Source organism: Geospiza fortis, unplaced genomic scaffold (genome assembly GCF_000277835.1).
Source record: "Geospiza fortis unplaced genomic scaffold, GeoFor_1.0 scaffold147, whole genome shotgun sequence".
Lineage (NCBI taxonomy): Eukaryota > Metazoa > Chordata > Aves > Passeriformes > Thraupidae > Geospiza > Geospiza fortis.
The window spans coordinates 3,084,448-3,106,581 of record NW_005054372.1 but is presented as its reverse complement, the minus strand read 5'-3'; the positions used below and the strand labels follow the sequence as shown (position 1 = coordinate 3,106,581).

The following is a 22,134-nucleotide window of genomic DNA, read 5'->3' as shown; positions in this document are numbered from 1 at the left end:
CTGTAGTGCACAGGTGGATGCACAGCAGCAGGAAGCAGCCTGAGTACAGCTTGCTGTTTCCCCTGCAATGTCTCACATAAAGCCAAAATTCTGATTAACTGTGTCCAGTTCACTTAGAGCTGCAGGTCAGACCCTTCTTTACAAAGGCAGTCTGGACACATCTTGCTCTGGTTTATGGAGTTCTGCTGTTGTGCTGCCACTTCAAGTGGTAGCACACCGTGGTATAGGAGGAAGTTTTACTCTTCTCATCAGGTACATGTGTATCCTCTTTCCATTAAAACCATAAAGGGCTCCTCCTCTCCTTAATTTTGTACAAGTACAAATATTTGTTGAAATATATCTTGAAACAGGCGTGCACTGGGATTGTAGAATTCATCCTCCCCAGCTGTCTGTATCTTAGTAGTGCAATTAAAGGATATTCTGTTCTAGCTGCATGCTTCAAAATGTTAGTTCTATATATATGTAGAGTCAGGAAATTCGAAGTTATATCTTAAGTGAAAAAGTTGAGGTGACCTGTTTTCTCTGGATTATAGTAGATTTGGAAAACCAATTATTTTGCACAGTGCCTCCCTTGAATGATGTCCTTGAACTATGTCCTCTCGTGGATGAATGTCTCAAAGAATAGCTGGCTAACTGGGCTCTCTCAAGTCTGGGCTATAGTAAAAAAGATTTGGAAGTCAGAATACATTCTGACTCCATAGATCCATAGATCTTCTTCCAATCATGTTTTTCCTGTTTAGGCATGGTGTACTTTTCAGGACATACAGTTGCCTATTTTCTCGGGCTGGAATTGGATTTCTCTTTTCCCTTGGGATTGCTAATTTTTACCTGAAAAAAATATTTTTTTTGACTGTATAGTTTTATTACATTTGTCTGGAAATACTGTACTTAGTGCTCTCATGCTGTTAAAACTTCATTTGTTTTTTTGCATTCTATCTATAAGTCATGAGAATTAGAAGGGAAAGTTTTGGTCTAGAACTTTTTATCTTGGAACTTACTTATCTTTTTTAGGCTCCCTGCCTGTACTCTTTTCACACATTGACAGAGTTGCCATGGTGTCCTTCTCATGGTGTCACTCTCCAGTGGTCTCATTGTATTAATCCTGGAACTGCCTCTTCAAAGTAAATTGAATCATCTTTAAGGTTCAGAGAATTATTTCAGGATGTTATTACTGGGCTAGCCACCGACCTGATATTCTTCCCTCAAAGAGAATAGGCTAGGTTATGTTTCCATTATACATACTTGTTCGGCATGGTTTCACTACATCTGTCTGAAGTTGATATTTTAAAAGTCTTTGCTTTAATTTCTTTCTGTCAAATTCCACTGGCAAATTAGGTTTACCACTGTCCATCCTATTCCCCTTAGAATTTTAATTAGTTCTGTGCTGAACACCCAGTAGTACACTGCAGTTTTATGTGTTTGATATCTACATATTTATTTGTCAAAATCGAATTGTTATGATTCAGTTAACTCTCTAATGCATTGCTGTATATCTGCACAGTAAGCAACATTGTGGGGGAAAAAAATCTCAGATCAAATCTATTCAGATAACACTATAAAATGGCTAAACTCACAGCTTTAGGCTGGAGGATGGCCTGAGTGTCATAGTGTTATGACCAGTTGCGTTTTTTAACTGGTGGAGAAGGAAGAAAAGCGAGGTAAACATGAACCTTTCTAGGTATTCTTTAGGACCTGTTCCATCACTGTCTGCCCACTATGCTTGATGATGCCAAAGACATAGAAAGCTGCTCCATGGCAGCAACTGAAACTTCCTGTATCTTGTGGAAAGCTGGATTGGTGAAAGCACAGAAGGAGCCTCTGGCTTCATACAACATGCCCTCCAACTTCAGTGATGTTCTGGGTGGCACTGGGACATAGGTGGGATGCTCATGGTGGCCTTCTGTGGGCACCAGCCCTTCAGGCAATAACCTGCTTCAGGTGGCTTGGAGGAGACCTCAGGCAGTGGGCTACTTCTCAATGTGTACACACTCAGCCAGGGATTTGGTTCTTCTGTGCTCTCTCTTGTTGTACTCCCACAAACTTCAGCAGTGACTGCCCTGGGTGAGGAGCATGAGGCAGCAGAGCCTGCTGGGGAGCAATGAATGTGGTAGAAAGGGACTGAAGGGCAGAAATCACTCCTCAGGCAGTGCAGTGTCACAGTGGGTGGGACAGTTTTGTCTTGGTTCTCTTGGACATGAGTGCTTTTGAGCGCTCCCAGTTGTTTGAAAGATGAAGAGTTAGGGCAGGGTACCTTCAGCCCTGTTTTTTATTCCAGGGAGGGATAAAGGGTGTGTAGAGTGGAAGTTCTCACACCAACTATCTGTTCTAGGGAGTGCTTCTTGGTGAAGAAGGGACAAGTGCCCTAGATGTGTCTGAGTCCCTTTCCAAATGCAAAATGAATAACTCTAAATATGGAGAGGGCATATGGTACAATTTGATCCTAAACAGAACAAGCAAGGTTTCATCGACAGTGATTTAAATTTGGATGTGACTTGCTTTGAATTTCTCTAACTTTTCTTTATACTAACATTTTATTTGTCTGTTCTTTTAATAGTTGAAATTGACAATACAACTGCAGAGCACGGATGCCATTTTTTACTGCTGGATTTTCAGAAGTATGGAACAACTCTGCAGAGTGTCCACATTTGAAATACTCATGGAGATGTCTCTGTGACATACTGATGGCCAAATACTGACTTTCCCTTTTTTAATTCAAAATTCAGTGATCCTCTGAAAAAGAGCTGGAGGAGTGATGGGTTACCTTTATTCAATACTAATTCTGCTAGAGGTCTAATGTGAATCTTTGAGATCTTGGGCCAAATTCTTCTCTTAGGCAACAGCAAGCTCTGAAGTCAACTCTTCTTTTTCTGCATAGCTGAGGAGATGCTGTTAGTACTTGCCTATGATCCTGTGCTCTTCATAGCTCCTTTTTTCCACCTTGTGGGTGGTGATGGAAAGGTGTACGTGTCAGGCTTCTGGCACTGCACCCAAAAAAAAAAAAAAAAAACAACCAAAAAAAAAAAAAACCCAAAAAAAACCCCAAAAAAACCCCACCTAACACTGCAGAGAACTTCAAAGTACAGACAGAACTAGCCAGTTTTTTCAAACCTAGAATTTAATTTTCTTCATAGTTGTGGGTTTCTTTTTTTAGTAGCTAATGAACACTGAAAAGAGCAAAAGGATGGCAGAGAAGCATTGAAAATGGACAGTTAGTGCACAGAGAGGGGTTTTCTTTGCAGAGTTTCAATGCTGAAGCCTTTAGAAAAGAGCACTTACAGATGTTTGATTTCTTTCAGGTCTTCAGATTTTGGGACATTATACACAAAGTTGAATCTACAGCCTGGGATTGCCACTGTTATTGACAATTTCTACATTTGTTCCACCAACAAAAAGAAGGTATGTGGCAAAAAACCATTTTTGTAGTGCAGGTGAGATTCTGCAACTATGTAAAGAGTGTTTTATAGGTTTTCACAATATAGGAAACTGATTTTCATGATGGTGAAGATCACTTTTGGTGCATTTGTGACATACAGAAGTGGGATGTTTATTGTTTCTGAATAGTAAGGCCAGAAAAAAAGAAATTACCTTGATGGACATGGGAACCTTATGAGATCATTGACTCATATGACTCCTGGAAATGAAAGTTTCATTGTGTTTTTCATGCAAATGAAAAATTAAATTCTGTAGGTTTTCACACATCCCAATGGATTCTGGGACTAACATTCAAACTCTTCATCTTTAATGCACCAGGTTCTTTGCATGTTCCTTAATATAAAGTATAGGGATTGGGCAGGCTGTCATTGATAATGATGGTTATCCTGTGTAGAGCCTTAATTAAATAAATTTTAAAAACCCCTCTCCTTGAAGCTTTCTTAAGAAATGTTCCTGCATCATTACTAAGAAACAAAACACTTTTCCTGGAACCTGGAAAGGTTAAGTGGACTTTATAAGTGAGAGCAAAATCGACCCACTGAGTGTATTTATAATGGATTTTATATTAGAAGCAAAGGAACAATGATTATGGGAAAAAATCACAGTAACAGCCCTTCTGTGTCTTAAAAGTGCCCGTGATTTAAATGGCAAGAATTGTGAAGTACAATGTGAAGCATAAGCACAGTGGGTCCTTCATGAAATAAGAATTTTCTCTTGATAAGGGCCTTTTAAATCCAGTGTAATACAGAAACACTGATTTCCAGTAGAGGCCTCTGATTGGAAGAAAAATGTTTGTTGTGTTTGTCTATCTGTTTTGCTTAATCAAAAATCAGTAGAACGCAGTAAGGCTGCCTTGATGATTAAGTACATATTGTATTTCCCTTGAACTTGTCACTGGAATTTTGTGCCCAAGCTGTGCAATGTCTGAAATTGGTAATATATTTTTAATCTGCTGCAAAGCCAGAAAGTATTATTTTGTTTCCTGAAGTGGAACTGCCAACAAGCGCAAAGTTGCTTCAGATTATGTGTTTCAGATATACAATCTACTGGTGGTTTCAAGTCCAAAAGAATAAAACCAAAAATCTTTACCCATCTCAATTTCTGGAATAAAAGCTAGAAGGATGACATGGATGAGAGCCCCATGGAGGATCTTTCTCAGCTCAATCAGCTACAATATCAAAGCCTGCCCAAGCACAAGAGTTCAGTGACAATATGATTGTACCAGTTGTGTGAAAAAATAAACAACAGTAAGATCACTGCTAAATTTCAAGCCTGAAAGACACACCAGTGTTCACAAGAACCCTCATCTTAATCCTGTCTAAGAAAAATCTATATTCTACTGAATTTCACAAGTTGAATTTCTTAGAGAAAAAAACTCCACTTAGTAAGCTAATATGATATTGAAAGCAACCTGATACAGAAAGTCCCTTTGAGTCAATATAAATACACTATTTTTATGTGGATATTTGCTTCTATGAAGGTGTTGTTTATTAGTATACAAACAACAAAACCAGCAGAGCAGAAAGGACTTCTAGAGCCTTTAAATGATGCCAGAGGGAGATATATTAATATATGGAAATATACATACATGCATATGTGGTACAAAAATGATGAAAGCAGTGGGGTTGCATGTTTCAGCCAACAGCTTCAGACTGTTCTTGGAGGTTTCACAGTCACCTGTGGAAGGTAAGAGGGAAGTCTTCATGTTTTGAGAGCTTCATGTTGTAAGTCTGTTGTAATGGGAAATTTTAGGTGCTGGACCTTTGATTAGAGCATTAAGAGCAAGGCTAAGTTGATCTCACACAAGTTATTTGGGATGATGGAGGAACATATCTGTGGAGGAATAGAATGTAAGAAAATAAAAATAGTGCAGAAGGTAGTGTCACACCTGAGGAGTTGCAGCTGTACTAATTGCCAAAGATTAGGAACAGGCCTGCCCTTAACAGGCCACAGCTGTGTCCAATAAGAAGAAGAGTGCTACAAAAGAGTGGGTTAGGTGGCTGTGAAGAGAGTGGGAGTTTGTTGTGCTGTGCTGTGAGGAGCTGCCCATGAGAAATCACTGAAAAGTTATGGAACTTTTGACATAAGGTGACAACACATATCTCCCTGTATGTCTCTTTCAGCACAGTTGCTCTGGGGGCGAATAGAATAATTAGAACTCTGACTCCCTTTTCTGAGCTGAGCAGAAGCTTCAGGGTTTTACTTGTTCTTGATGTTACTTCAGATCATTATGGTGTGGGTTTTCTTCAACCAGTTCACATCTTTTAAAATGTGCTGAAAATGGAAACTGGCGTGCTGACTGCATATACTGAAACTGAGCGTGCACTTTAAATTTAAAGCATAAGTAGTCCCATGCTACCACTTAGCATTTAGTGACTGGGAAAATACATGAAAGCAAAAATAAAATACATTTATAGGGATTTTTAATACTTCACATAGTAAAAAGTGTTCTGTGATTTCATTTCATTTAGCCGTTGTAGTCCTCAGCTGTGGAAGAACATATACTACCCATTTAAAGCTTATCATTCCCACCTCAGTATCATCAGGGCATTAGCTACACCTGATTTAAGTTGTGTAGAATTAGGTATCTGGTTGAGTTCTCTCCCTCTACAATCACAAAAACCCCCAAAAGCCAAACCAAACAAAAAACCTACCTACCAAACAAACAAAAAACCAAAGGAGAAATATAGGTATCTCGAGGCAGTTCATACTGTTAAAATCATAGTTCTTTGTAAGAATTCTATGAGAATAAAGTTGAATTATTTCTGGAGGTCTCTGTAGCTGACTTTGTGACTGTTGTGGGTTTGAACAGAATCAAACTGTGGCTTCCTACAAAGACATATGAAGAGATGGGTCATGGTTTAACCCCAGCTGGCAATTGAGTACCACAGTGCTCTAGGCTCATTTCATCCACCAGTTCCCTCAGGGCTTATGGATTCCTCTCATCAAGTCCCATGGACCTGTGCACCTTCAGGTTCCTTAGATGGTCTCAAACCTGTTCTCCTCTACCATGGCAAGTTCTTCATTCTCCCAGTCCCAGCCTTTGCCTTTGATTTGGGTGGTGTGACTAGAGTTCTCATGGGCCAAGAAACAAACATGAAGTGGGAGATTATTTGTTTGTTTGTTTTGAAATGCAGTTAAATGAAATATCTGCTAGAAGGCTCCAGTCTAGCTCGTGGGCTGGCATAATTTTTAGAGTTCATAGCTTCCAGTGTACCAACTCCTGGAGTGGCTTAGGCTTTCACTCAACTTGCCTCCACTCTGTGAACTGCAATCACACCAGACAGACTAATGGAATTCTAAGTGAGCTTTATACAGTAAATGTGAAATTGTTCTGGAAATTTTCTGTGAATGACTCTAATTTTCATTTTTTTAAGATATATTGAAAATAATGCAATTGATAAAGAAGTGCATTAGCAAAAAAGTATAACAGCATTCTTTTCACATAGTACTATATGGAAAAAGGATTGTATAAAAACTCCCACAAGGTTATAAGGTAAAATATAGGAATGTTGGGGACTGAATAAGCTGGAGGAAGTATGGAAATCATCTCTAAACCCCACTACATTAATTCAAAAAGTGGCACATTCCATTTTGCTTTGGAAATGTGCCATAGCCTTCTGTGAACAAGTTGTGGTGAGTACTGTTCATAGGCCTAAATTAAGAATCTGGAAGGAGTTGTAGCAAGGTCATGTCCACACAATCTTTTGACAGTTGAGGTAAATTCATTCACGCTGTGTCTTTTTCTGGATGAAGGCAGCAGAACTCAAATGCAGAAATTGTGTTGCTGCAGTTACCAGAGGACTTAAGCTATGAAATCCAGTTTTGACAAGAAATGATGGCAAATCTCTGAGGGCAGAGCTTTAGAGGGCTTTGTTTGTTGCTCTGAATGGACCTTTCTGATGAAATGATGGGATGGATGTGTGAACTGTGGCTGTATTGTTTGTGAGGCAGAGTTGAATTGCAGTCAGCAGCTGCACAAGTAGAAAACATTTTGACCTACCTGCAAATGACCAAGTAGGATCATAGATCATCACCCTAAATGCTATGAAACAGCAGAGCAATAGGCAAGGTCACACTCTAATTAAGACTTTATGCTTACTAAGGATGCATTAATATTTGGTTTGCATTCTGTCTGGTTTTAGTGTAGTACAAACCAGCAGCTAAAGACACTGATTTGGTTTTGGAAAGCTGTAGTCTTGTGAAGGGGTGTTCTGCTATGTAAGCTCTCTGATGCTAACTTCTCCATTTGATGCACTTCTTCATTGATCTGTGTTATAAAATAGCCTTTCCCTATGCAGTCTTGAAGGGCTGTGCAGTGATAAGGGATGTCCCTGCACTTTAAACAACAGAATTTATGTAATTATCTCCTTTTCAGTAATTAGCACATGCTGATAGCGTCAAATGGTGCAGGAAATCCATCATGTACCACGTGCAGGAAATAATTTGCTTTGTGTTCTCCATTTTCCAAACCAACATTTTAATTCTGAGTTGGAAGTGTGATGTGTGTAGTTTATAGAGTCTGGGATTAAGGCTTCTATAGGGTCAATCTGGAATCAGGTGAACAAAGTAAATTCTTTCTACAGAAGAAAAAAGTTAGCAGAATTTAATTTCACTAAGCTAAATTATCAATAAAATATTTAACTTTTTTTGGGGCATATATGCTGTTGGATGTAGAAATTACATATTTGATTTTATGTACTGTTGCTGGGGAGGAGTTGAATGAACACACTGATTTTTCTTTCCCTCACATTCAGTGCATATTTTAATTTTAATTCATGCTAATGCAATTGGTGCATCCATCCTTCCGTTTATATGCTTTTGGAAAACATGCAGCTAAGCAGTTTATATTCAGGCTTTTGATATTAAGAGAAAACAAATATTGATTGTGATACACTAACTTATTAGTTAAATGAGTTGAACACTTACATTTCCCAGCTGTCACAATAACCAATAACTGCATGTTTTTTCCAAAATGAAAGACAAGGTGACAAACATATTCTTGCTTGCCAAAGAAGGCAGAGCACTTAAGATAGTAATAAGGATATAGGCTTTTTTATACAGTTTTAACTCCTGATAATTTAAATAGCATGAATTACACTTTGCAGGAGAGTATTTGCCAGAACTGTAAAAGCACTTCCCAAGATGCAGTTGTTTTGAGCAATGTTTGTAAGCACTTACAGGTAAATGCAGCCCTACATAATTTTGACATTTGTCTTTCAGAGCAGAACAATTGGTTGTGGAATTTCTCAAAATGCAGTATGACTACATTCACTTGTAAGGAATAATTCTACTCAAATATCAGTTTCCTTAGAGACTATGCCAGAACGTCTTCAAATATAGAGAGCAGAATAGAACACTTTTACTAGTAGTCAGGTAAGGGATATTCCTTTCAATAAGATGAGAGTTACTTGAGGAACATTTCCCTGTGAAATTACAGAATATGAGTTTGTATGTTGAGATCTCTCCCATGATGTGTTCTTGCCTTATAAGCAGTGTCACCATTCCATTTTATTCCACTGATGCACCATCAGAGCACTAATGTGACCTGACTGCATCATTTTGCTTAAGTCCATGACTGTTCAGTTTGTCTTCAGGTATTCTAGATACTACCAGAAATACGCCCAATAATTGACTCTTTTTTTTTTTTTTCCACCCATACTTTGCTAGTTGGTAGATTGCTGTGAGAGGCAATCCTGGGCAGAAATCCCAGAATTTATTCACACACAATTGATGAGCAGCTGCTTGGTTGACAACCAGGAAGCTGCTAAATGCAAGTGGAACTCAATAGGTTAAAACAGAGCTTTCACTGAGCTGTTAGCTGAAGTCACAGCCCACAGCAGAGGTTCATGCAGCACTACCAGGCCCATGACATATATGGGGAGGATTTGATGGATGCTGTTTGATGGGGTATGACTATGTATATGTGGAAAAAATAGAATAAAGCTTTGAGAAACAGAGTGGAACTGTTGAAAATTAAAGCTGTGGATGAAACAATGGCTTGGGATCTGGCTATTAAAGAAGTATTTGAGTTATTTACTGGCTAAATGGAGGGTAGGAGCCATAGCTTTCCAGCTGGACTGATTTCTGCTATGGTTGAGAAACCAGGGCTTTTGCACAGTTTGTATGTAAACAGGGCTGCATAAAAATGTGTAACTCCTATGTCATTGTCATATTCTAACTCCTTGTAACCCTTTCAATAAGTGGAAGGTAGGAGCAGTGTTACTGCTCTATTTGAGAATACCCTTTCTCCTAACCAGTAGATTATGAATACATTTTCCTACAGTGTGACAGAGAAAGGTTTCGTTTTGTTTCCATCAAAACTCTTTCTGTCCATTTCTCCATCCTGTTCTTGTATGTGCAGAGCTAGAAGGAATCCCCAGCTCTTGTTGATCATGGTTTGATCTTGTTGATCATCACAGGTTTGTCTCTGAATACCCTTTTGAATGCCTGTCTACTAAAACATTCAGCCATGCAAGCTGAAGGTGCTCTGAATTTTTTTGTGTCAATTCTACTCTCTTGGAATGAATAAATATTCTACAGTCCAGTACCTGAAGTACACTGTCTTTAAAGGCTGCAATTGATATTAAAAAAAAGAAAGAAAACAACCCACAAAAATCAGCCAAGCCAACAAATACAAAACCCACAAAAATCAGCCAAGCCAACAAACCTGGCTAACAATACAAGTGAAGAGCAGAATGCCATGACCAGCATGTAGGTTTCCCACAGTATGTAGGATAATTGCTCATCAAGGTAGAAGGTGAGTGAGCTAAATGGCTGCATGCTTGAACATTCTTTGTTATTATTCTATCCTAGAATTCATTTGATGCTTAGGGATCTCAATTTAAGTTTTTGAGACTGACCTTCCACTGTGATTTTGTAGCCTAATGTGCAACTTTTGCAATCTTTTGTGCTCAGGCATACAATTATTCTGAGGAAAAATAGGCCTGTCTTTACAGTGCGCTCATTATAAATGCTTTTGTTCTGTTTTTATGAATATCCTGTCTAAAACTCATTAGTCATAAAAGCACACCAACAACTACCAAAAAGACGTAATGTTAAATTAAGTTTACTGTAGTGAAGCCAAAAATAAAATGACTAGTTGGTGGGAGTACAACATAAAAAAGATTTATGTGAAAATGGAAAAGACCTCCGAGCAACTGTTAAGAGACCATTGTGCATATGATTCTGCACTTGAGAGACATCTATTTCCCTCCCAGTAATTCTGGAAAGAGAAGGATTCCAAGCATCGTATTTTCAGCAAGGTTTTATTTGCTATTATGATGAGCAGGGGTCATTGCTTGGAGAAATAGGAGCAGTCAATCAAGAGCATGCAGCAGAAAGCAGCTCTGAAGCTGCCCTCAGCACCTGGGGGAGGATGTGCTGCTGAAGGGTGGCTGGGCAGAGGGAATGGAATGCACAATATTCCATGCCAGGGGGGTTTAAGATCTGGGATTTTGATTTGCTGTGTCTAAAACCAAAGGTAATTTTGCAAAATTTAGACCAGTTTTTTATTTCAAGCTCATTATTTTAAAATGTAAATTCTTAGGCCCAATTCAAAATTTGAGCCACATGCCAGAGAAAAATGTAGAGGAGGTGGGAAGTGTAGATTTCCTGTGCAGGACACCAGGCAAGTTGTGTGTTTCCCTTGTCCAGCCTGCCCATGTGCTCATTGACCTGAAAGTACTTTTGAAATCCTTCTCTGCTTGAGATAACTAAAGGAAAAAAAAAACCCTGAAATAATCAGCCACAACTATCTGCAGTAGATCTCTAGAACTGAATGAGACCTGAATGAGGCTTTTCTCTGTCATGGCAGAGAATTTAATTTTGTCCTAGCAAAAGCCAGAAAGGTCTTCTAATCAATAATTATGAGTACCATAAACATCTTTTTTTTAAGGCTATACATTTCCGTGCAAATATCATCCTGCAAGATTTTCTGATGCAATATGCAACTTGCAGAATTAAATATAACAAGGAGGAAAATCATAAACTATGGGATAGTGTCCAAAGGAGAAGGTGTCCATATGATGAGTGAATAGAAAGTTACTCAATCTGTATGAATTCTGTCACAGGTAAAACAAAAAAGGAAGATGTGCTGCATTAGCAAGACGAAACAGGAGAAAAGAGAGAAAAGATAACTAAAAAAAGGAAATGGTAAAGGATTGGTAACAAGCCTCTTACTGTACTCAATAAGTATTTATGGTGTTACCAAATCTGCTTGCATGAAATGGGTACAGGTAAGTCTATAGAATAGAATCAGGTTTCTGTTGAACTGGCATAGGCAAGATGAGGGGGTTTTGTGACTGATTTAGATTATTTATGTAAGTTTCAATGATCCTGTATATTGAGATTACTTTTGTCTAATTATTCACTGAATGTCCCAACATGCCAAGAGGCTGTATCGTGTTCCCCATGTTGCAGAAGGCAAGAAATTTGGAACTCTTTCATCTTAACTCAGAGTCTGGCAGGAAACAGGAGGTCCTTGCTAAAGAGATGATGTGAAAACTGCTAAACTGTATTTGACAAGAGATGAGTACCATTCAGGAGGTCTGCAAGGACTGTGAGCAGTAGGTGTATTCCCCAGACAGCCCCAAGAAATAATGGTGTAGAGTGTTTGAAACATATCCATCGTGCTTGCTGATAGATTGTCTGCATCTCCTGGAGCCCTGTGTGTTTCCTTCTCATTTCCTCAGGGATGGAACAGTGGATGAGTCCCAGCATCCCCACCTCATGCTTATGCCAGCATTGTCCAATCTACTGATGTGGCAAATCCTGCTTCTCTTCACCACTGCTGTTCAGCTTCCCTTGTGCTGACCACACAGGCTTCCCTGGCTCTCGGCAGCAGAGATGCAGCAGGACTTTTATCCCCAGAGCTGGCATGGAAGCACAGTGGAAATGAGCAGGGTTTAAATGGTGGCCATGGCCATTTTGCAGGGCTGGCAGTGTGCTCAGCCCCCTGAGAATCCCTGGGGCTGCTACCCCCCTGGTCTGCCAGGAGTAAAGCTGATGTTAAACCAGTCAACTTCTGCAATCAGCCTGTCATGCCACAAGCAGGACTTCTAAACTATAGTGGAAATTAAATATTCCAGTTCCTTTGTTTATTCCGTTCTTTGTGGCATTTACTAGAAGGGATGAATGTAACTGTTTGCTTACCTGTTTCTAATTCTGAAATGAATCTTGACTCCCAGTAGCTCCAGCACCCTGCAGCAGCAGCAAATGTCTACTGAAAAAGCAGCACCCCTATGGCAAATATGTTCTAATGCAGCCTGTGTTTGTGTTTGAGCACAGTCAGCAAAAGTTCTTGCAAAAATAAAACAGGTTTTTAATTTGTTTTTTTTTTTACACAATGTGTTTCTGTCAGAGAAAGAATCTTTCTCCTGGAAATTGGAATCTCATATTCAACTAAGCCATCTCTGAAGCCTTCTTGATGTGATCTCATTGGGGCTTGTACTAGAGACAAATTTTTTTCCATCTGTGGGAGTAATGCACTAGGTTGCTGCCATCCCTTCATAGCAGAAGATTGCTATGAAATGAATGGTGCATTCTACTTAATATTGCCTGTTTGGTTTTGAGGTGCGATCTTCTGCAATCTTGTTTAAGTTTGTGACTATCAGGTATTTCTCTCTTCTTTGTTCTTCTGGTGTTTTTGGTTTTTTGTTTTGTTTTTTTTTTTTTTTTGTAACCTTTCATCACCTCTTTCTGCTTTTCCATTTCCTAATCTCTTTCCAAAACTCTTTCTACTTTTCTTTTTTTCAATTTTTGAGCATTACTTCTTCCTACAGCTCACACATAGATTGTGGACCAAATTAAAGCTTTTTCTTTCATGGTTAGAATTACTAAAGAAAAATATTATTTAGAAGAATGTAGCTAGTGGTCCATGTTTCTATTCAAAAATCACAGTATTCTTGGGGTAATAATAATAAATCTGCTGGCGCATCCTTAACTATCATTTATAAAACAAATCTCTTCAACAGTGGTGGTAGGATGATTCAGTCAGGGAGCTGTTAGCCAGCAGACCTGACATCAGTTTCTATGACCTTGAGCAAGCCTGAGTCCTTGAAGCCTGACTTCCTATTGCCTCATACTTTGTAATTGCATTTGCCTGGTGCAAAACCACTGTGACATGACATGATTTGACACCCTACCTTCAGATCAGTTTGCAAGGTAAGGTTTTGCACAAAGTTCAGAATTAGTCTGGCTTAGTTTCCTTATTTATAAACTTAAGACCATAGTACTGGTCTCTAGATCACCTATGATCCCTAAATAAGTGCTAACTATTTTTATGAACCCATTTCAAGACAAATGCACATTTATCAGGTATTTTTGGTGTCACACCCCTGCAGTATTCAACAGCATTTTAAGATTTTCAGCATGCTGAAAACTCTTATAAATATGGTCCTCTGTTTTTTAAGATTGTGCAGCTTTTATCAGTCATGACTGGTTCAGTGCATAGGTAATAATTTGAATATGATGGTAATACCTTTATTCTCACTGAAATGAGAAAAGTCAGCTTTTTGCCCCAAATAAAACAGGATTAATTTTTGCTGCAATTGTGGGTTCTACAATTTATAGATGTTATTTTATTCTCAGTCCACTAAACAAAATTAGCAGTCTGTGTCTTGAATTGGCTTTCAGATTTGACTAATATGCTCTCATTCTTTTAGAAGGCACGAATCTGTGCAGGGAGAGTGTGGGATGGAGGTTTGTCAGGTAGCACTGGGGGATTGTGGGTGTTTATCTTGTAAAATTGGTGCCAAAAATGGACGACTGCAAGTTGCATAAAAGCTGTGCTTTCAGTGTAACTATGACTACAGGAATCAGCCTGAGATCCATGGGAATAATCAAACATCTCATATCAATTTAAGGTAGTAAATGTACTAGAGTAGTTTTTTAGTGCTAATATATGTCCTGATTTTTTTTTAATTTAGCCATACCCATGAACAATTTTTTTTACAGATTGCATCACTGTATGTTTAAATGCTTTTGCAGTTTGTTTGAGATGCAGTGCTGGCAGGCATAAATTAGTGGGGTTTGGCTAAAGGTTCCAGTCTGTCCACGAGAATAAGAGTGTCTCACACCTCGTTCTTTCTGTGGACTCCAGAAAAGACAATGGTTCTCTTACCTGCTGCTGCTGAGGATTTCAGAAATGCTTCTCTGCTCTGCAAAATGCTGTAGCACAGGAGCAGGAAGTCTAGGTCTGGGTCTATATTATTCTTTTTACATATTTGCTATGTAAGTCTCAGGGATGCAGGATTTGTGCTGGACTTTGGGATTGCAAAGCAAAGGCTGCTCAGAAACTCTTACATGCTGTATATTATTGCAAAGCCCAGCTGTAACTTTTCATTTAGGCTGACAAAATCTATAAAAGTGTCTGTTCTGGACTAAAATTCCATTCAGGAGGTACTAATGTATTGCTGGGTATATTGCAGGACCATATTAAAACCACTTGTGTGCTGCACTCTGCCATAAGATCTCAGAATTTTATGTGCATGTGGATGACTTGGCTTCTCCTGTTAATAACTTCGGGAATTCCGGAGAGGTTATAGGATTTCCCTTTTACAGATGTGGAAACAGAAAGATGTAAATTACTTGCATGGGAAAGAAATTAGAGAAATTTAATAATACACCACACATCTAAGCCAGTCTCTCAGCTTGAAGACTAGTCTTGAAAACTAGTCTTTTTCATCACAACAAAATATTAGATTAATTAAATAATATACATGATTACCAGTTTACAGGGGAGGGGAGGTTGGGCTTGTGGAAGGTCTATCAATACCATAAATATCAGTACTCAAATATATGAAAGTATATTTTGATGACCAAAAAAAAAATCAGAAAGTTTATTATTTCCACAATCAAAGACTAAAATTTGGGAAGTATTTTCAATGGTAAGATCATAATTAGCTTTAAGAGGGATCAAGTAGATTTTTACACATTGTGTTGTTTTTTAAAAAAATATTAAATAGATGAATACACATAATTTGATTAAATATTCATCTGCCTGTTATCTAAGATAAAATATGTCTAAGATGAAAGATGTAACTTCTGAGTCAAATTTCTTAACTTTGTAGAAAGCTACTTCATGAAGATAATGAAAGTTTTAAAGCTTTTCCAAAGTGTTTGAGGCAATTTTAACTACATATTTAAAAAGTTATACTCAGAAATGAAGAGGAGAGTTGAATTCACACCTAGGACCTTAATTGTAGATACTCAGTTGGAAACATTGCCCCTGTGTTTCTGCACAGTTCACAGAATTCAATTTTTATTAACACTTCTATAATCCATTTACCAGGTCAAGTACCATTATCACATAGCTATATTAGGATAACATCAGAAATTTTTACCAAGACTGAAAAGTTCTGAAAAAAATAAAAATTTCTTGACTTCGAAATTAAAATAAAATGGTTGGAAAAGTGTTGATGGTGCTAAGATGAGGAAAACTAATGAGATAAAGTGAAGTATTTTGTTTATGTTGTCACTCTTTTAAATGTAGTGCTTTAAAATGATGTCAAAGTTTGCTTATAAAAAAAATAAATTTTCCTAATTAAAATTAACATTTGGCTTGGGAAACTAGCCAGACTTAAAACATGCATTGTAAACATTGCCTTTGCTACTTCAGCATTTTCTGGCCCAATTTTTTTTTTTTTTTTCTGAAAGTGCTTTGACATTTTAATAGCCTGGTAAGTGCCACAACCTTACACATTTTTTACTCTGATAGCTGGTAAATTTTTGACTTACATAATATTTAAAACTCTGAGTTTACTTCCAAGCTATCAGGGATACTGCTTTGCTTATGAATTTTTCTTTGTTTTTTTTATTCATCAGTAAGGGCATTATCCTCTTCCCTCCATATTTTTTAAACCAAGATCTTAAGAGGCGAATTCATTAGGCTGATGCTCACAGTCTACAGGTGACACTGCTCTGGTTTTCTATCTTGTGTTCAGTGGTCCATGATTTAGGTAATTGCCAGTTATTTATCTCTTTTGAGCATTTTGATAGCATGCTGTGTTTTGTTTGTGGTGGTTTTTTTACCATCTCTCTTGTCTGCTCTCTGACTAAAGAAACTACTGCAGCTTGTCAGTGTTTGAGGTTGGACAATTTGCTGTTCCTTAACACTGCTCTGTCACCTGCCACAGCATTTAAGCCATGTTCAGAATATCACCCAGGGAAAAAAGAGACAAAGTCTAAGTGTTCATGATAGCAAATAAGTTTATTTAAAAATCAGCAAATGATGTAGAGACAGAATGCCAGAGTCCCCCTTCCTGCCTTCCTGCAGCTTCAGCTAACAAAATTATCCCAGAGAGCATTACAGCTGTAAACTGGCAGTGACATCTACTGTGGCTTTTACCAGAAATCTCCAAAAAAGGTCTGTTCTCAAGGTTGTAGGCATTTTTGGTAGATCTTAGGAAAATTAAGAATAATGTAAGAATGCACAGTAAATTTTCAGTTTACTTTTAAATCCGGTAAATATATGTTGCTTGCTGCACACTAAGATGATTGAAGTTTCCAGCTTATTTTCATTTCTTAAGGAATTGTAAACATCAGGAGGAAACCTTCAATTTAGGCTTGCCCAGCTCTGTGGTAGTGTGTTATATGGTAATCAGATGTACTCCAGTTTGATGACCTTTCATTTAGGGTTGTTGTTTAGCAGTGCACAGTGCTGCAATCTTGCCTTTCACGTGTTTTGAGTATTGAGTTTTCAGATAGCAAGTACTGGAATAGTAACCTGGGGAGGTCTGGCATCACTCTGACCTGTTTGCTTTTGTTCCTTTTGACTCTAGTCAGCTTCTGGGAGTGGTGGGTGGATGGAAATGGCACATCTCTCCCCACTTTCCTTTTGTGAAAGCTCCAAAAAAAGTGTTTTCCTAGTGTCTCTTCCTTGATCTTTCCATTCCAGCTTATTTTCATTCCAATTCTCTTTCTGTCCTCCCACCCTTCCAGTTGCAGCTTGACCTGGAGGGGGCTTTTCCTGGTACACCAGAAGCAGCAGCAGCATCAGCTCAGCCTGCATGGCTGGGCAGCCTTGTATGGACACTGCTAACTACTGCAGCACTGAAAGCTGAGGGAGCTGTACCTTGGATGAAAAATTGCACATCAGATGCAGTTTTAGTCAAGAATCACCTCAAACTGGTGCTCTGCTTTCAGAGTGTCTTATCTCCTTCCTTTGTTCAAAGAAATGTTCTGGCATTATTTTGTTCAAACCTCTATGTAAAATCCTTCCCTATCTAAAGCTCCAAGGTATGACTCCCTAGTTCACACTGGGGTACCATAAAAACAGAGAATTAATTATATTGGAAAAGACCTTTAAGATTATCAAGACCAACTGTAAGCCTAACGCTGCCAGTGCCATCACTAACCCGTGTCCCTAATGCCAGGGACATGAGTCCCATGAAGGGCTCATGAGGGCAGGACCTTGGCACCTTTTTAAACCTCATAGAGTTACCTTGGCCCATCAGTCCAGGCTGTGCAGATTACTCTGCAGAGCCTTCCAGCCCTCTGGCAGATCAACATTCCAGCCCAACATGGACTAGTTGGATCAGGTGATTCCAGAGGTCCTGGCCAACCTGGTATTCTATGATTCTGTGATCCCCCCCATCCAGATCACTGATGAAGATGTTGATGATCTGGATGATGGGAATGAGTGCACCATGGTGATGGGTGGCTTCCAAATTAAATAAGTGTGATGATGGTTGCTGTGAGACCAGTTCTGTGTGAAGAACCCATTATCTGGATGAAATGCTCTTCATATATGAGCGGTAGTGCCACAAGGGGCTGAGCTGGTGGCTGCTGTCAGTGCTTGAAATTTCTAAAACAATGTCACCAGGATATACTTTCACTTGGATATACTTTCTCAATCTAAAATCTCTTCCTAAATGGAGTTCTCTTATGGGAATGAGGTTACTTACTGACCATTTCAGGATACAGTCTATTGTCAATGTTTGTTCATCACATGTAATGGGGGGTATGCAATATTTATAGTCTTTCCATAAGGATTGCTGTTGGGAATAGCAGAGTCACAACTGATTTCCTCAGCTGCTGCCTATGAAAGCCAGCTGAATTATCATACCTTGGTTGCAATAATCTAGCCTTGTGTTAGAAGTACATTACCCAGTAAACACAATGCAGTTGATGCCTTTTTGCAGAGACCTCACTCATTTCAGAAGTCTCAGGAGACAAAATAATTTATTTCTGTGGCTGATTTGCTGAACAAAAGAGAAGCTGTTTATTATCTGAAGCAACAGGACAGCATATGTTTCACTGCAGTGCGGCTGGCAGCCTAGAGCTTTGAAAAATATGTTCCTGTCTTCAGGGGAGCATAGACATCAACTTTGTGCATCTCAAGAGGTGTTAAAGCAACATCTGATGAGTCAAGTTGCAATCAAATGAACCTTGCTAGGGAAGAGCAGGCAACGTAGTCAAGGTTTTGGCAACTGCCATTTCATCTTTGCCTTTTATAATCAGAGAAAATCTACTGTGATTTCTTACATATTTTCTTGAGCTTTACAATAAAAAAAAATGTCCTGAGCTATTCTCTCTGTCACCCTAATTTCAACTATCTTGAAATTTTAACCTCAGAAGTGAAAACAAAAAGTTAAAGTACAGTTTGTATTTTAACTTCTATTACCATTTGTATTTTAGCTTCTATTCCCTTACCTATTAAAAATTATTTATTCTGTCATCTAAGACTTCCTGAGTTAGTCACTTGTGGAAACTGTCTTTATTCTGGAAGACTAAATTGCAAATTTTCATTTTTAGCATTTTTGAAAACACTTTGACTACCAAACAAGTATCTTGAAATGTCAATTCTGCAGATTTATGTAGTCCTCAATTTGTTGTGTTTGTGTTCAGATATGCCATTCCATTGTCTTCATGGTTATAAGATAGATGGCCATTTGGCACTTTAAAGTTTGTATTTTCTGGTAGAAGACATCAATGATGCCCACATTTTTAGCACACTCACACTAGTAAACAAGGAAAATATGGTAATAATTAAAGGCTTTTTGCACCCAACAGCTTGCAAAGCCTTTGAAAAGCAGTCCTTGTACAAGATAAAGATGAAAGGTGTGTGGAAAGGTGTGTGAAAAGGTTTTCAAAGTCTGTATGTTTCTAGCAGGTCAGGCAAAGAGGAGGGACTTCATTTGCTGTTGATGAAAACAGCCCCAAAAAAAGAGGTAGCAGTCAAGTCTGTGGAGGCGTTATGTGTTTTGGTTGGATCTGTAATTCCATTATGCTGAGTAAAAGGAGTTTCACAGAAGAGCCTGAAGCACTGATTCTTCTCTGAAAGAACAAGGAAAGAGAAACCATATTCTGCCCAGATCTGTCTGGATGAAGTTGGAAGCACAACTTCCTCCAGTTGGAAGTTGTGGGTGGTTCCACAACTATGTATGTATGTATGTAACATATACTGTGGATGATGGACTCAAAGAGCCTCAGGTGGGACCATGACACATAAATTAACAGAGAAATCCATGACCATATCAAAGGCTCAAACAGTTGTGGTCTTCTGGAGTAATTAACAGCTTCATCACTTCACCTTGTCCACCTAGTACAGTTGTAAACCAGCCAGTCCTTACCACGGTGCCGTGCATGGCACATCCACCTAGGAGCAATTGCACCAAAAGGGGTAGATAGCTTGGAGACCTGATCTTTTACATTTTGCTTGTTCTCAGTCAAAACTGTTGTGCTTGGTTCCCTACCCTATCCTTTGCATTAATTTTGAATTACTGATTCTATTTGCTGAACAGGCTGTAAGCAAATGGGGCACATGCCTTGGGTGTAAGGTCTCTCATTTCTGTTTATTTTTTACCTCTGAATTCCCCTTTCCTCACAGAAATTGTGTTTATAATGGAAATTAGAAAGGATCTAAGTAAATCCTTTCATCTCCTCTCTGGTTGCCATGTTAAGGAATTATCACCAAAAGTAGAAACACTGACCTTCTCCTTATTCAGAAATAATAGAGAAAATGAATTCAACCAGTAAAGATTATTTCAGTACACGTAGGACAAAACTACTTTTTTGTGCTATACCTATTACATCCTAGGGGAATTGTCTCATTAGGATGGCTAATAATTGCCTTGCTGAATGATCTTTTATTTTGTTGGCAAACCTCATGCTGTTGCATGTTTATTGCAAGGTAACAGAGAGATGCATTCACATGACATTGAATTCTTTTGCCATCTTTATATTCATGTTCTCAGGACCAGTGGTTTGACTGGTTCATGGGTGATAGTGATTAGTAGATAAAAAAGCATAAACAAATCTTTTCAATATTTTTACTTCTTTATATTTTTGATTTCTCCATGGCTGTGAGCAACATGGAAGAGCATCACAGGCAGTGTGTTGCTCCCAGTGGTGCTCCAGAATCTAAGTTTGATAAAATGGAAATTAGCTGAGCTTACTCTTGAGGATGTAAGTGAAGGGGCATTTATCAAAATATTGTACAAAACTTCTATCTTTTTTGTGCCACCTAATTTGTCATCAACCTTCTTGGAGCATCAACCTTTAGTCTGGCATTAGAACTGGAGTGTTGAAAATAGTTTCTTAATTGTTCTATGCAGTATGACTTTATTTATTAGCAGATTATATTCTCATGACACAGGTTATAGTTGGAGGTACATGATATACAATATAAATATAGTAAGAAGTGTCACTAAAGCTCATCCTTGATTAAGATTTTATTTTACTCTCCTCTTAACTAGGATTGACTGGATCACAGGCCATTTCATTTAAGAGGCTGTATGTGAGAGCTTTGTTGATTTTTAATTTTCCTCCATTGATTTTCAGCATCCAGAGAGCACTTGTTCTCTAATGGCTCTCTGTGTTGGTGTTTGCTTGCAAATTGAAGTAAAAGATAAATGGCTTTCAGGGTAATACCTCTCCAAGGGCTTCCACTTAAGGGCTGGTGGCTGTTAGCAGAGCTGCATTATGTTTAGAAAAGTTCTGTGCTTGAACAAAAGTATTCTTGAGCCTCTTTACTGTGGTAAAATTGTTTTAAGTCTGGTGTGACAACAGTCTCTAGCTGATCTATAAATCTTTGCAAGGAATAGCCCATTTGTCCACATTTTTCTAAGTAAAATTCTCTGCACTTTTGTTTTAATAGGAATTTAAATATGTTCCTTGCTCATGTTTTTCCCACAGCAAACAATTGATTTTTCAGTAGAAGAGAGGAATAACTGTTGCTGGTATTCGCTTGGTTTTTAACAAGTATTTGTGCTAAAATGCAGTGCTAAGTTGAAAGTTTTGGCCTGCCTATTGAGCAACAATATTTTTTAAATGGCTATAAATTGACTTTTCAATATCTTTGCTTGCTTAGGAATATTAACCTCATCAATAGTATAAGTTGCTTTACATTTGTATATTTCAAGTCTTTTTGTACACTGTTGCTGTGATTTATCATTGCGTTGAGTAATAATGTTCTGTTTTATAATCACTGCTAATGAAAGGGTCCTGCTTAACACTCCTGGCCCATTGCCTCCTCAGCCCAAGCTTTATTATTTAGAAAAGACATATCCTTATTCTAGGCTGGTGTTAGAAAACCATAGAAAAAGAATTGTGAGGTTCTAGGAGCTCCAGGGAGATGATCCAATGGCAGCATTTCTTCCCATCATCTTCACTAGAAATGACTACTATTTATTGCCTCAGAAAGTCCTGTTTTGGTGTCAGGTAGCTTCGTACATACTGCTTGTACACAGAGACTGCAGG

At 38.4% G+C, this 22,134-nt stretch overlaps 1 protein-coding gene across 9 annotated transcripts in view; it reads left to right on the top strand.

Moving 5' to 3' along the window:
• SORCS2 (sortilin related VPS10 domain containing receptor 2) overlaps positions 1–22,134 on the top strand; it is a 361,254-nt gene that overhangs the window by 123,513 nt on the left and 215,607 nt on the right. For all 9 annotated transcript variants that reach the window (XM_031060109.1, XM_031060108.1, XM_031060107.1 and 6 more), the window contains exon 2: positions 3,297–3,396. In XM_031060109.1, coding sequence (XP_030915969.1) covers positions 3,297–3,396 — 100 coding nt within the window. The remainder of the gene's footprint in view (positions 1–3,296; positions 3,397–22,134) is intronic.